This window comes from Camelina sativa, chromosome 18, assembly GCF_030686135.1.
Source record: "Camelina sativa cultivar CO46 ecotype springtype chromosome 18, ASM3068613v1".
NCBI lineage: Eukaryota > Viridiplantae > Streptophyta > Magnoliopsida > Brassicales > Brassicaceae > Camelina > Camelina sativa.
The window spans coordinates 17,633,365-17,644,701 of NC_141897.1; the positions used below are offsets into that span (position 1 = coordinate 17,633,365).

General features: G+C 36.2%; 3 protein-coding genes across 4 annotated transcripts; 1 reads left to right on the plus strand and 2 right to left on the minus strand.

Moving 5' to 3' along the window:
* Positions 1-776: 776 nt before the first annotated feature.
* On the plus strand, positions 777-5,334 carry LOC104761641 (oligopeptide transporter 1). 2 transcript variants are annotated; one of them, XM_010484760.3, is made up of 6 exons: positions 777-1,058; positions 2,124-2,322; positions 2,399-2,856; positions 3,155-3,252; positions 3,356-3,928; positions 4,048-5,334. In XM_010484760.3, the coding sequence occupies exons 2-6, from the start codon at positions 2,256-2,258 to the stop codon at positions 5,117-5,119; spliced, it is 2,268 nt and encodes a 755-aa protein (XP_010483062.2). In that variant the 5' UTR covers positions 777-1,058; positions 2,124-2,255; the 3' UTR covers positions 5,120-5,334. The 2 variants fall into 2 exon arrangements, with proteins under 2 accessions (XP_010483062.2, XP_010483061.2); XM_010484759.3 differs by lacking the exon at positions 777-1,058 and having other exon boundaries at positions 1,712-2,322.
* A 29-nt stretch (positions 5,335-5,363) lies between these two features.
* Positions 5,364-7,484, minus strand: LOC109124716 (ER membrane protein complex subunit 8/9 homolog). Its single transcript, XM_010484761.3, has 5 exons — positions 7,040-7,484; positions 6,485-6,631; positions 6,334-6,393; positions 5,692-5,858; positions 5,364-5,600 (listed from the first exon to the last, which is right to left on the minus strand). Exons 1-5 carry the CDS (start codon positions 7,259-7,261, stop codon positions 5,570-5,572), a joined length of 627 nt encoding a protein of 208 aa, XP_010483063.2. The 5' UTR covers positions 7,262-7,484; the 3' UTR covers positions 5,364-5,569.
* Positions 7,485-7,719: 235 nt separating this feature from the next.
* On the minus strand, positions 7,720-10,709 carry LOC104763485 (nucleotide-sugar uncharacterized transporter 2). Its single transcript, XM_087499097.1, has 7 exons — positions 9,719-10,709; positions 9,330-9,481; positions 9,027-9,235; positions 8,836-8,929; positions 8,577-8,743; positions 8,317-8,487; positions 7,720-8,165 (listed from the first exon to the last, which is right to left on the minus strand). Exons 1-7 carry the CDS (start codon positions 9,795-9,797, stop codon positions 7,841-7,843), a joined length of 1,197 nt encoding a protein of 398 aa, XP_087355223.1. The 5' UTR covers positions 9,798-10,709; the 3' UTR covers positions 7,720-7,840.
* Positions 10,710-11,337: the final 628 nt, after the last annotated feature.

Genomic DNA, 11,337 nt, shown 5'->3' on the forward strand with positions numbered 1-11,337 from the left:
AAAGTTGTTACACATGATTTCAAACATCAAATGAGACACAAGATTCAATATTAAGAAGTTCTACGTAAATTATACTCATGTGTAGGAGTGTGGGATATACCTTATAAAATTACGAATTCATTTGACTCACGTCTTTACATTATGTTTTGATGAGGACATGTCAAGTTGCAAGACCTTAAACCATATTCCTTAGTTGGGGTTATTGGATTAAGATTTGAATAGAGTTTTAAATATTTTAAATGTTATGTATAATCTGTTGTAATTAGATCAAAATTTTGTTAAACTCTATTAAAGTTTAGTATTATTAGTTTGTGATTTGTAAAAAGTCATTTAAAATCTTAATAAATCTGGGTTATTGGATTCAGACGTTTATAAAGTCATTAAAAGTTTTGTGTTATTCAATTAAAACAAAAGAATCTATGACTGTTAATGAGTTCAATGATTATGTTATTGGTTCATGATTTTAGACATTTTCTTTACAAAATAAAGTCATAGAAAGTATCATAAAAATACAGAGATTGTTTGAAGGATTTTATAAGATTTACAAAACTCTTTAGCAATCTTTAACAATCTTTCACTTATTCACTTTTAATGATTTTGTTGAACTCTTCAAAAATCTTCATAAATCTCAAACCAATACCATCCCCTTAATGTTTGAGAGTAGCTTGTGACAAGATAATCAAGTAATAAATGTGGTAATAGAGCTGGCAATAGCAATTTTACCGAATTAAAGATGAATCAATATCAAAATCGTTAGAGCTGGCAAAAGAAACGTCAAAATGAACCTAGACAGTTCAAAAATTTATCATGCATGGACATTTTACAAAAATAGAAAACAGAATCAAAAAGTCAAAACGCTAACGATTCTGGAATCTATTTATAGAAACAGAAGAATCTGCAATAACTGCAATAAAAGATATCCTGGAGAATAAATATTTTCTTCTCATCCTATAAATATGCCATCTTCTTGGAGGATCTCTTTACACTATTCTCTAAAGCCCTGTAATTGCGAGTTACGGTTTGTGATCACGACCTAACCACGAGTAGAGAATTCACAAGTAAGTTCACACATAAAACTTCAAAACCTTATATTTGTTATGTTATACGATGTATAAATTCTCTTTTTCTGGGATCAATAGGTTTCTTGCCAGTAATTTCCCTATGATTATTAAGATTTACATTCATTGAAATTTTACAATAATTTAGATCAAACTGAATTATCATATAATAGTTAGTTAGGCCGGGTTTGTAGTCTGTTTTTACTTCATTTTCGTAGTGTTTTTAATCGGTATAGAATATTGTTAATAACATGATATTCAAATTTGGTGACGAATTTGGCGAGTACATGATATTCAAATAATGGAACAAAGAAAAAGAGAGAAGCTAAAACTAAATGCTGGTTTTAGTAAGTAGATAAATAAGCTTTATATTATACGTACTTGTTAGTATATTTTCAATAACAAAACAATTTTTGGAAACTCGAAAACATAAAAACTGAATTGTTGGAAATATATATATAGCTTAACTAATACCTTTTCAGTTAACATAGACCTGAATTCAGAGACACACTAGCAAGCGTAATTGACATGACCATGGCCTGTCTCAAGAATGTTAGGTTTCAATAGGTCTCAAGTCTCAACCTCTTAATTATCAAGGATTTTTACGCTTCATTTACGTCTTATATAGAGTATGTATATCAGTATATGTCCTCATCATCGCTATCTTTTTGCTATTCTTAAATTTTGACTCTCTCTTTTTTTTTTCTTTTTTTTCTTACTATATGCAAGTATTTTTGATAAGATTCCAGTCTATATGATTCAATTAAGATACTTTTGATTAAACATAGAAACTAGAGTTGACCGTGTTCAAGATTCGAGAACAGTTTACTAATTTCTGATCAGTTAAGTACAAAAATTTTTTTTAAACAGTTTCAAAAAAAAACCCAAAGGAAACGGATCCTTATTTTACGGCCTTCGTAACCTTAATTATAGTAAAACGGTAAAAACAAAAAAAAAAGATTCATGTGGTGTAAATTGTAAAGTCCTTCTATAAAATGAGTAATATTCACACACAATTGCTTTTGAGCTTGACAAAAACGTCATCGTAATCTGTAATTTTTTCAGGCTCCTTTTTTGAACTTCCGGCTGGTTTACCGAAGGCTACAAAAATTCGGTCACCGTCGCCGGAGACAAACCTCGATTTCGACAATAAAACCATCGTGAAAGACGGGAAAAAGGAGCTTGAAGACATAACAAATGACGAGCGTTTTCGATGAACCAAAATCCTCCGACGATAAACACGAGTCCAAGATCGTAATCAACGGTAACATATCTCTCTGTTCTCTCGGTTTATTCCGGTTTTGTTTCTATTCTTTTACATGTAACTTGTTAACGTGCAGGAGAAGAAGAGGAGGAGGAGGATGAGAACGATAACCCGATTGAAGAAGTCCGGTTAACTGTACCGATAACCGACGATCCATCAATACCGGTTCTAACGTTTCGGACATGGTTTCTTGGTCTTTTCTCTTGCATATTGCTTGCGTTCGTGAACCAGTTCTTTAGTTTCCGGTCAAACCAGCTTTGGGTGTCTTCCGTTGCGGCTCAGATCGTGACCCTTCCCCTCGGGAAACTCATGGCTGCGACGCTTCCGACCAAGAAATTCGGGTTCCCCGGGACGAACTGGTCGTGGTCGTTGAACCCTGGTCCGTTCAGTATGAAGGAACACGTCCTCATTACTATATTTGCTAATACAGGAGCTGGTGGAGCTTACGCCACGAATATTATTACCATCGTTAAAGCATTTTACCACCGTCAACTCAATGTTGCCGCGGCGATGTTGCTCACACAAACTACTCAGGTATATATTACATTACATGTCTTCGAAATTACTATTATCTCTTTGTTATTAATGGGTGGATATAAACCGAAGCCAAAAAAATAGCTATTATCTTGTATGTTTCTATAATTATTTTCTTCCAGTTTCAAATCTTAAAATTTAGATTTTTTGTTCTTTATGAATCTATAACAGTGTTATTTTTTTTTTTTAAAATGAATCTTGATTATTTTCTTGCAGTTATATAAGTTCTTAAAATCTTTTTTTTTGGGTTATGTCTTAAAATCTTGATTGTGGTCTTTAACAATCGTTTCCTTTGCAGTTGTTGGGATATGGATGGGCTGGAATTTTCAGGAAGTTCCTCGTGGACTCGCCGTATATGTGGTGGCCGTCCAATTTGGTTCAAGTCTCACTCTTTAGGTTTGTTTCTATCTAGATAAGTGACTCTTTTTTATAAAATCACATTTGCTTTCTCTCACGTCTTAATCCGGCTTTTTTTTTTTTTTTGGCTATGTTGTAACAGAGCTTTACACGAGAAGGAGGATTTACAAAAAGGGCAACAAACAAGGCTAAGATTCTTCCTCATTGTCTTCAGCATCAGCTTTGCTTACTACATAATCCCTGGATACCTTTTCCCTTCCATTTCCGCAATTTCATTTGTTTGCTGGATATGGAAAAGCTCAGTGACCGCTCAGATTATCGGCTCAGGGCTCAAGGGTTTAGGAATTGGTTCGTTTGGTCTTGACTGGTCCACAGTTGCTGGTTTCTTAGGCAGTCCATTGGCTGTACCATTCTTTGCCATTGCCAATTTCTTTGCCGGGTTCTTCATCTTCTTATACATTGTTCTACCTATCTTCTACTGGACTAATGCTTATGATGCACAGAAGTTTCCTTTCTACACTTCACAAACCTTTGATCATACTGGACATTCCTATAACATTACCCGTATCCTCAATGAGAAGAACTTCGATATCAATCTTGACGCCTACAACGGTTACAGCAAGCTCTATTTGAGTGTCATGTTTGCTTTGCTCTATGGACTCAGTTTCGGTTCTCTTTTTGCTACCATCTCTCATGTCGCCCTGTATGATGGAAAGTAAGGATCTTTCTACATCTTTTGTATAACTTGATTTGATTATGACTCTCTCTCTCTCTCTCTCTCTCTCTCTCTCTCTCTCTCTCTCTCTAAGCTTCTTTTGTGTTTTGTATCTTAAGGTTTATATGGGGAATGTGGAAGAAGGCAAAGACAGCAACAAAGGACAAGTACGGAGATGTGCATTCGAGATTGATGAAGAAGAATTATCAGTCAGTACCTCAATGGTGGTTCGTCACGATTCTCATTATTTCCTTTGCTTTCGCACTCTATGCTTGTGAGGGCTTTGACAAACAGCTTCAGCTTCCATGGTGGGGTCTTATACTCGCGTGCGCCATTGCCTTGTTCTTCACATTGCCTATCGGAGTTATCCAAGCAACTACGAATCAGCAAATGGGTCTTAATGTTATCACAGAACTGATCATCGGGTACTTATACCCAGGAAGGCCACTAGCCAATGTCGCTTTCAAGACTTACGGATACATCAGTATGTCTCAAGCCTTGTACTTTGTAGGAGACTTTAAGCTTGGTCACTACATGAAGATTCCTCCAAGATCAATGTTCATCGTCCAGCTTGTTGCAACTGTTGTTGCATCAACTGTCTGCTTCGGAACAACCTGGTGGCTCATTACATCCGTCGAGAACATATGTAACACAGATTTACTCCCGGTCGGTAGTCCATGGACTTGTCCTGGAGATGAAGTATTCTACAATGCATCGATCATATGGGGAGTGATTGGTCCAGGGAGAATGTTTACTAAAGAGGGTATCTATCCTGGGATGAACTGGTTCTTCCTTATCGGTCTCCTCGCTCCAGTTCCCTTCTGGTATCTATCGAAGAAGTTCCCAGAGAAGAAATGGCTAAAACAGATCCATATTCCGTTGATCTTCTCTGCAGTAAGCGCAATGCCACAAGCCAAGGCTGTGCATTACTGGTCCTGGGCTATCGTTGGGGTTATCTTCAACTACTACATCTTCAGGAGGTTTAAAAGTTGGTGGGCGAGGCACAACTATATCCTCTCTGCAGCGCTTGATGCAGGAACTGCGATCATGGGAGTGCTGATATTCTTTGCATTTCAAAACAATGATATAAGCTTACCTGATTGGTGGGGGCTTGAGAATACAGACCATTGTCCTCTTGCCCATTGCCCAACGGCCAAAGGTGTTGTTGTTAAAGGTTGTCCCGTGTTCTAAGATTGATGTAGATGCAACGTTGTCCTGAAAGGGGTGATTGTTTGATCTCGGAAAGGGCTTTAATAATCGGTAAGAACTCTCCCTATGAAGAGCTAAGGGATTCAAGCAATGTAAAGCACTAGATTTGGTTTCATGTTCTTCAGTATTTTTCTTTACTATGTACTTTGTGTAAGTTTAAGAACAATAGCCAAATAAAGCAGAAGCTTTCATTCCAACTAATATAATCAAAATGCAACCAAAGAGATAAGAAAACTGATCGCGGGGACAAGCTCCGAAAGATATCATTCAAATGATAAAACTAAGGTTTATAATGAGCTCTGTCGCGTAAGTAGATAATACTTTAACAAGATTCAAGGGAAATGTTAAACAAGGGTCTCCGAGAATTTTTTGTTTTTCGATTGAGAGATGATGAAAGCAAAAGTCTATCTTAGCTATATCGCATACCCGTCTTCAGTTGAAAAGTCCAGGGTTTAGCCAGTCCCTGCAATTACAGTGAATATATAAGTAAGATATTACCATCTAATACATAAAGGTCATAGCTTTTCTTGTTATGGTTTGCGTATCTAACTTACTTGGTAACATCATCAAGATGATCATCAACATCTGTGACGTCCTTCCATTTCTCAGATGAGATGTAATCTGACAAAACTACATTGGCCGATGGCTCTTTCAAGAGTAGCTTGCTTCCTCCATCTGCTCCAACCACTCTCCAGTTCTTAGAAGCATCCTTCACACATAGCTAGCATATACAAACAACATATACTATTACTAAACCAAATTAAAATGATAAATAGATATTTTAACTGCTGCAAAAGATTGCATCAAGCAGAAAACTTTTGATCAAAAGGACAATGTACGCTTGGCGTCATCAAGGTTATTTCTACTTGCTAGCACGATTGAAGTAGACTGTGTAGAGCTGTAATCAGCTAGCTAGTCTGGTCATGTTTTATATCTTATAAATTAAGTTTTAAGGTGCAACTAAAAGAATAATGAATGCAACAATGAGACATGAGCCGAGACTAACAAATAAGTTACCAAATATTACAAAAGTCGAGCTTATCAGTCTTTCACATTTTTCTCTTGACCTTATATTTGGCATAACAATATACCAAAACCATAATTTAACAAGTTCTTACTAAGTTTGACTAACTTCTAAATCTCATATCTATGCTATCCTTAGCTTTTCAAACATTGCTGTGATTAGAAATACCAACCTGCATCACAGGGCTTCGCTCTTTACCCTTTGACAAGGCTTCAAGCTTTTTGCTGTTCAACTACAAAACAGCAAACAGGTGCAACATAAGATGGTTGAACCTATTAATTCAAGAAACTCCTGTACATGAAAGTAAAAGATAAGAGCTTCACCAAGAGAATTGGTGCCTGAGGGAAATAGCGAGAGATGTGATCACCAATGTTCTTAGCCACACCACAGAGCTCAACATCATCAAACCTCTCGTTCGCATGAAAGTATCCAACAATACTCAATCCTTGAGCCACGTAATGCTCCTCAATCTACCACAACAAAAATAACCTGAATCCGTAAGCTTAAAGTTCAAAGGATTCTGAATCCATAAGTTCAGAATCTCAGATCATGTAAAAACAATGCTAGAATCTTCTCAGCTGCCAATTCGCACGAATCTCTCTCAAACACAGTTACAGATCAAACAATTCAAGATCTGAATTTTACATGTTTAAATAGAAACACAGTAACACTTCACTGAAAATCAACAACAAGAACTTGCAAATGATAGCATACACAACTGCAATAACATTTCAAGTACACGAACTAAAAGTTCCAAATTTCGTGATTCAGTATCTATACTAACGCAGTCAGATCATAGTCTCATTCAGAATTCAATTTCAGAGATAACAAGATCAATTCAATTCGAATCAGGAAGCAGAAGAAGAAGAGATACGGACCATGATGAGGGAGATCTCAAGAGGAGGGAGGAGAGCGAGGTTAGAGTGAAAGAGCGGGACAGAATCTGAGATCTCTACAACTCCGTCGTCCTTAGGGCTGACTCTTCCGATTAAGAATCCGTTGACCGCCGCCGTCTTGTGTCGCAGCGAGTGGAGAACGAGTTTGATGTACGCGTTCTGAGAGATCTCATACTTCAATTCGCCGTTACTTCCCATCCCCATCTCTACGCAACTCGATCGTCGACTCACTGAATCAGTCCTTTTATAATCCCACTCGCCGGCGTACAGAGGAAAATTTATAAAAGTCGCAACGCAAATCGAGAAAAAACGTTCGCAGATGAAAGATTTGGTTAACGACAGTCGAAATCTCGCACAAAACCGGGTTCGGGTCCAGGTCCGGATCAGCCCGATTTTATACCGATTACCCGGTTCTGTATATTTTCGCTCAAGTACATTAACGTTCCGGAAATTACATAAATCGTCCATAAGGTTTAATAATTTACTAATTGGACCTCATATTAGAAAAAGACCAAAACCATAACCTGATATTTGTAATTTTGTATATTACGTAAATATATAAAATGGATTTCATATTTTTTCTATATATCATCACCAGTCAGACCCACTAGCACAAATAAATAATGTTAGTGTATTTATAGTGTATATATAAACATGTCACATTAATAAATCAAATTCTGTATTTTATTATTTACTAAACTAGTTCGAGATTAAACCATTGTTACAAACTAAACTCTTTTTTTTTTTTTTTTTAATCTTTGGCATCTAACAAAAATTATAAAGCTATACGATATTTGCAGTTGTCGTCTTGGAGTGAATTGGGTCAATAGAGACTACGGCTACTCCGGTCTCTCCTCCTCCATCGTCAGCCTCGGCTTTAGGTTTTGAAATGATAACGTTTTGTTTTGGAAGCTGCTTGCTCGAGATGTGATCGTTGGGTTTTCCCGGAAGATTGAGCCACGTGTAGACAGACATACCGACAAGAGCTGCCACAGCGCCGCAGATGCTGATGAAGCCAGGATCGGACCCGAAGATAACGTAACCTCCAAGCAAGATCACACATGTCTTGAATTGCCCTAATACTACATGAGATGTTGCCGAGGTTGCCCTGTAATTAAGAAACAACAACTTTAGTACTCTAGCCTCTTATGTATGGTGGTATAAAATGTAAACCGAAGAACCAAACCAAATCCACATGCACTAATATTTTATGAACTCAAGACTGATCTTTAAACGGAAGAAAAGAAGAAAAGACTAACCCGAGAGCTAGTGCACCAGACCATTGGAGGAAAAACCCGAGAAGAGCCGAGATGAGGATGGCAGAAGAGTTACCTAAATCCCATTTGAACAGTAAAACTCCAGGTGGGTCAAGCCATGGCATGAGAGCCAATAAGAAGAAGACGGTAAATGGTGTTGTCTTCCACATCAATCTACGTTCAATAAAGAGATTATTCTGAGACTTGTATTGCTTAAGCCTTAAGTAAAAGTAAAAGAGAGCTAGAGAATTAGTATTTCTTACGCCAGGGCAGTCCAATTAGCTTGTTGCTGAAGATTAGACCAGAGGATTTTATTGATGGCACTTGGGATAATCCAAGCCACAGCTACCAATGCGCCAAACAAATTAAATTCTAGATCTGTCACTGTCGCAATTGCCACCCCTAGAGATACTACAGCTAATGCCATGACCTGTTGTGTGAGGACAAAACAAAACCCCAAAACAGAGTAAGCACCAAAAATATGTAATGATACTTAATGTACAAAAAAACTCGAGCAAAAACCTTTGTGGAAGAGATAGTTTTCTTGAAAAGAACAAACTCTGCAAGAACAATCGTTGGTGTCACTGCGATCTTAGCCATCTGATAGAATCCAACACTGGAAACAAAACAAAAAAAAACAAAAGCTTTCAAATATGAAACAGAGTTATCAAAGGTCAATTTGAGGAATGAAGTTTATGGATTAAGCAATGAACCTGTTGTGTTTGAGACTGGTATTAGCGAGTCCAGAAGCAAAGGCCATGACAGCTCCAAGAGAGAAGAGAGAGGAGAAAGGTGTAGTCTTTGATGGAGGAGACATTGGAAGCAAAGAGAGAGACTTGAAGAAAGCTAGAAGTATCCAAGCAACGGTATAGTGAATCAATGTTAGAAAGATTGGAAAATTGAATCCAACTCTTCCCATCACCTGCAAAAATTCAACCATACAAATCACTATGACATGGCCAAAACAGAGAACAAAAAATTAAAAAAAGAATTTGGAATATGGAATTCGGGATTACTAGTTTATTGGCGAGGATGATGCCAACAGCAACAATGAAATTGAAGGACATTGCAACAACAGGGCCACAAAATCTCTGTTGTTGCCTTTTAGCTCCTTCTGATGTTTTAAGCTCATTGTATAAAGAACTTCTGAGTTCCTCCAAAGCTCTTCCTGCAAATCAAAAGAAAACAGAAAAAAAAAAAAAAAAAAACACAATCAGATCAATCAAACCTGATCAAGCCGAAACGGAAACAAACCCTTAACAATCCGATCAAAGCAGATGAAGAACAGAGACAATGTGAAAATAAAAGCATCATGTTTGACCATTAAAAATCTGATCTTTTTTTATAGAAAAATTTGTAAAATGAAGAAGATGATAAAACAGATTCATAATAATAATTCACGTACCTGCTTCTGCAGCATCACTATCTTTCCTTTTGAGAAATTTCCTAGCATCTTTTCCAAACAAAGAATCAACCAGACCCATTTACACACACACACAACGATAAAAAATTGTAATCCTCTACGATTGTTTCAATCCTTTCTATGAAAAACCCAGATCACATTTTCCATTTTTAATGGAGGAGATAAGAAAACAAAAAAAAAAACTTTACTTTAAATCAAAAATACGAAAATGTATATAAAATTTTTGGACTTTAATGTCATGGTATGATTGTTTCGGCTGGTGTAGAAGAGGCAGATAGCCCTTATTATAGAGAAGAGAGAGAGATGAAAGTAAAAAAAAAAAAAACAATTTAGCAGTTTGCTTGAAAACGCAGTTTCATTGGGATATCTTTTAAAATTTTTCATTTTTTTCTCGAAAATTAAGAAAATTTTGAGGGATTTTTTTGTTTCTCTTGAGAAAATTGTCGATTGTGTGAGCTGCCACGTGTTGATTTCCTCAACGTCCAATTGGTGGCTTCATTGATCAAAAAACAAATTTATGAGATCGGTACGAGGTTTAATGCGCAATACATTGAGATTTTAACGGTATATTTTTTTTTATATTTACGAGAGTGCCTCTCTACCTAACAAAGTTTTTTTAAAAAATCATTGAAGTGTCTTACTGTATGTATTTTTGACATTAAAGAACTACCTATTTTGTGATCAGAATTCACAAATATGGCATTGTAGACGCAACATACTGTCGTACATACATAGCATTAATATTGTTTGATCATAGTCATATTTGGAAAGAGTAGCGTTAATTAGTTCCACAACCTACCAAGAAAAAAAAAAAGAGAAAGTAGGGTTAGTTAGCCAAATGATAAAATATAGCAATAGCTTTGCGTTAGGTGTGTCTGTCATACGTATAAGTTAACACATCGATCACTACATAATGAGTAATTTTTTATAATTGAGTGATGAAAATTTTGATACGTAAAGCTATATTACGAATAAAAGTGGCTTAACATGTACGCTTGACCTCGATAACGAGAAGCTTTAATTTAAAGATATCCAAGTCTCAACAAACTTTGTGGAGGGGGCCTAACGCAATAAACAAAAAGCTTGCATGGCGACGTCATCGTATCTTTGTATAAACTTTTTCCTAAATTTAACCTCTTATTCTAATAAAATGTTAAGATTTGTGGATCCACCACTTTAAATTCGGTCTATTTCTTATGATTGCAACATAAACACCGATATAGTTAGGTCCCCCGGGGTCCTGTTTGGTTCATAAAAGTATATCCCTTTTGGCGAAATTTGTTTGAAGGAACAAGTGAAATATATGCAAGTACAAGTATGTAAATTCACAGGCAGAGAGATTAACAAGCCTTATTGATACGGCCCATTTGAATCAGCCTAATATGTTAAGTTGTCTGCCCCGATATATACCAGCCGTCTAATGAGATAGATGGTGAAGAAACTCCAGAGTTGGCATATCTCATCACAACATAATGATTTGGAATAATTTTTTTAAAAGCATCTAAAATTAAATTAACCAAACAAAAGTATCTTTAATTAAAGAGGAAAAAGCATCTAAATTAAAATATTAGAATGAACTTTTTTTTAAAGATTTTGCATAT

Coding starts and splice junctions, on each gene's coding strand:
- LOC104761641 (XM_010484760.3), top strand. CDS start 2,256: ATGACGAGCGTTTTCGATGAACCAAAATCCTCCGACGATAAACACGAG. Junction 2,323..2,398: donor GTCCAAGATCGTAATCAACG/GTAACATATCTC, acceptor GTTAACGTGCAG/GAGAAGAAGAGGAGGAGGAG. Junction 3,929..4,047: donor GTCGCCCTGTATGATGGAAA/GTAAGGATCTTT, acceptor TTGTATCTTAAG/GTTTATATGGGGAATGTGGA.
- LOC109124716 (XM_010484761.3), bottom strand. CDS start 7,261: ATGGGGATGGGAAGTAACGGCGAATTGAAGTATGAGATCTCTCAGAAC. Junction 6,632..7,039: donor TTGAGATCTCCCTCATCATG/GTCCGTATCTCT, acceptor TTGTTGTGGTAG/ATTGAGGAGCATTACGTGGC. Junction 5,859..6,333: donor AGCGAAGCCCTGTGATGCAG/GTTGGTATTTCT, acceptor TGTATATGCTAG/CTATGTGTGAAGGATGCTTC.
- LOC104763485 (XM_087499097.1), bottom strand. CDS start 9,797: ATGGGTCTGGTTGATTCTTTGTTTGGAAAAGATGCTAGGAAATTTCTC. Junction 9,236..9,329: donor TCATCCTCGCCAATAAACTA/GTAATCCCGAAT, acceptor GAATTTTTGCAG/GTGATGGGAAGAGTTGGATT. Junction 8,930..9,026: donor ACCAGTCTCAAACACAACAG/GTTCATTGCTTA, acceptor TTTTGTTTCCAG/TGTTGGATTCTATCAGATGG.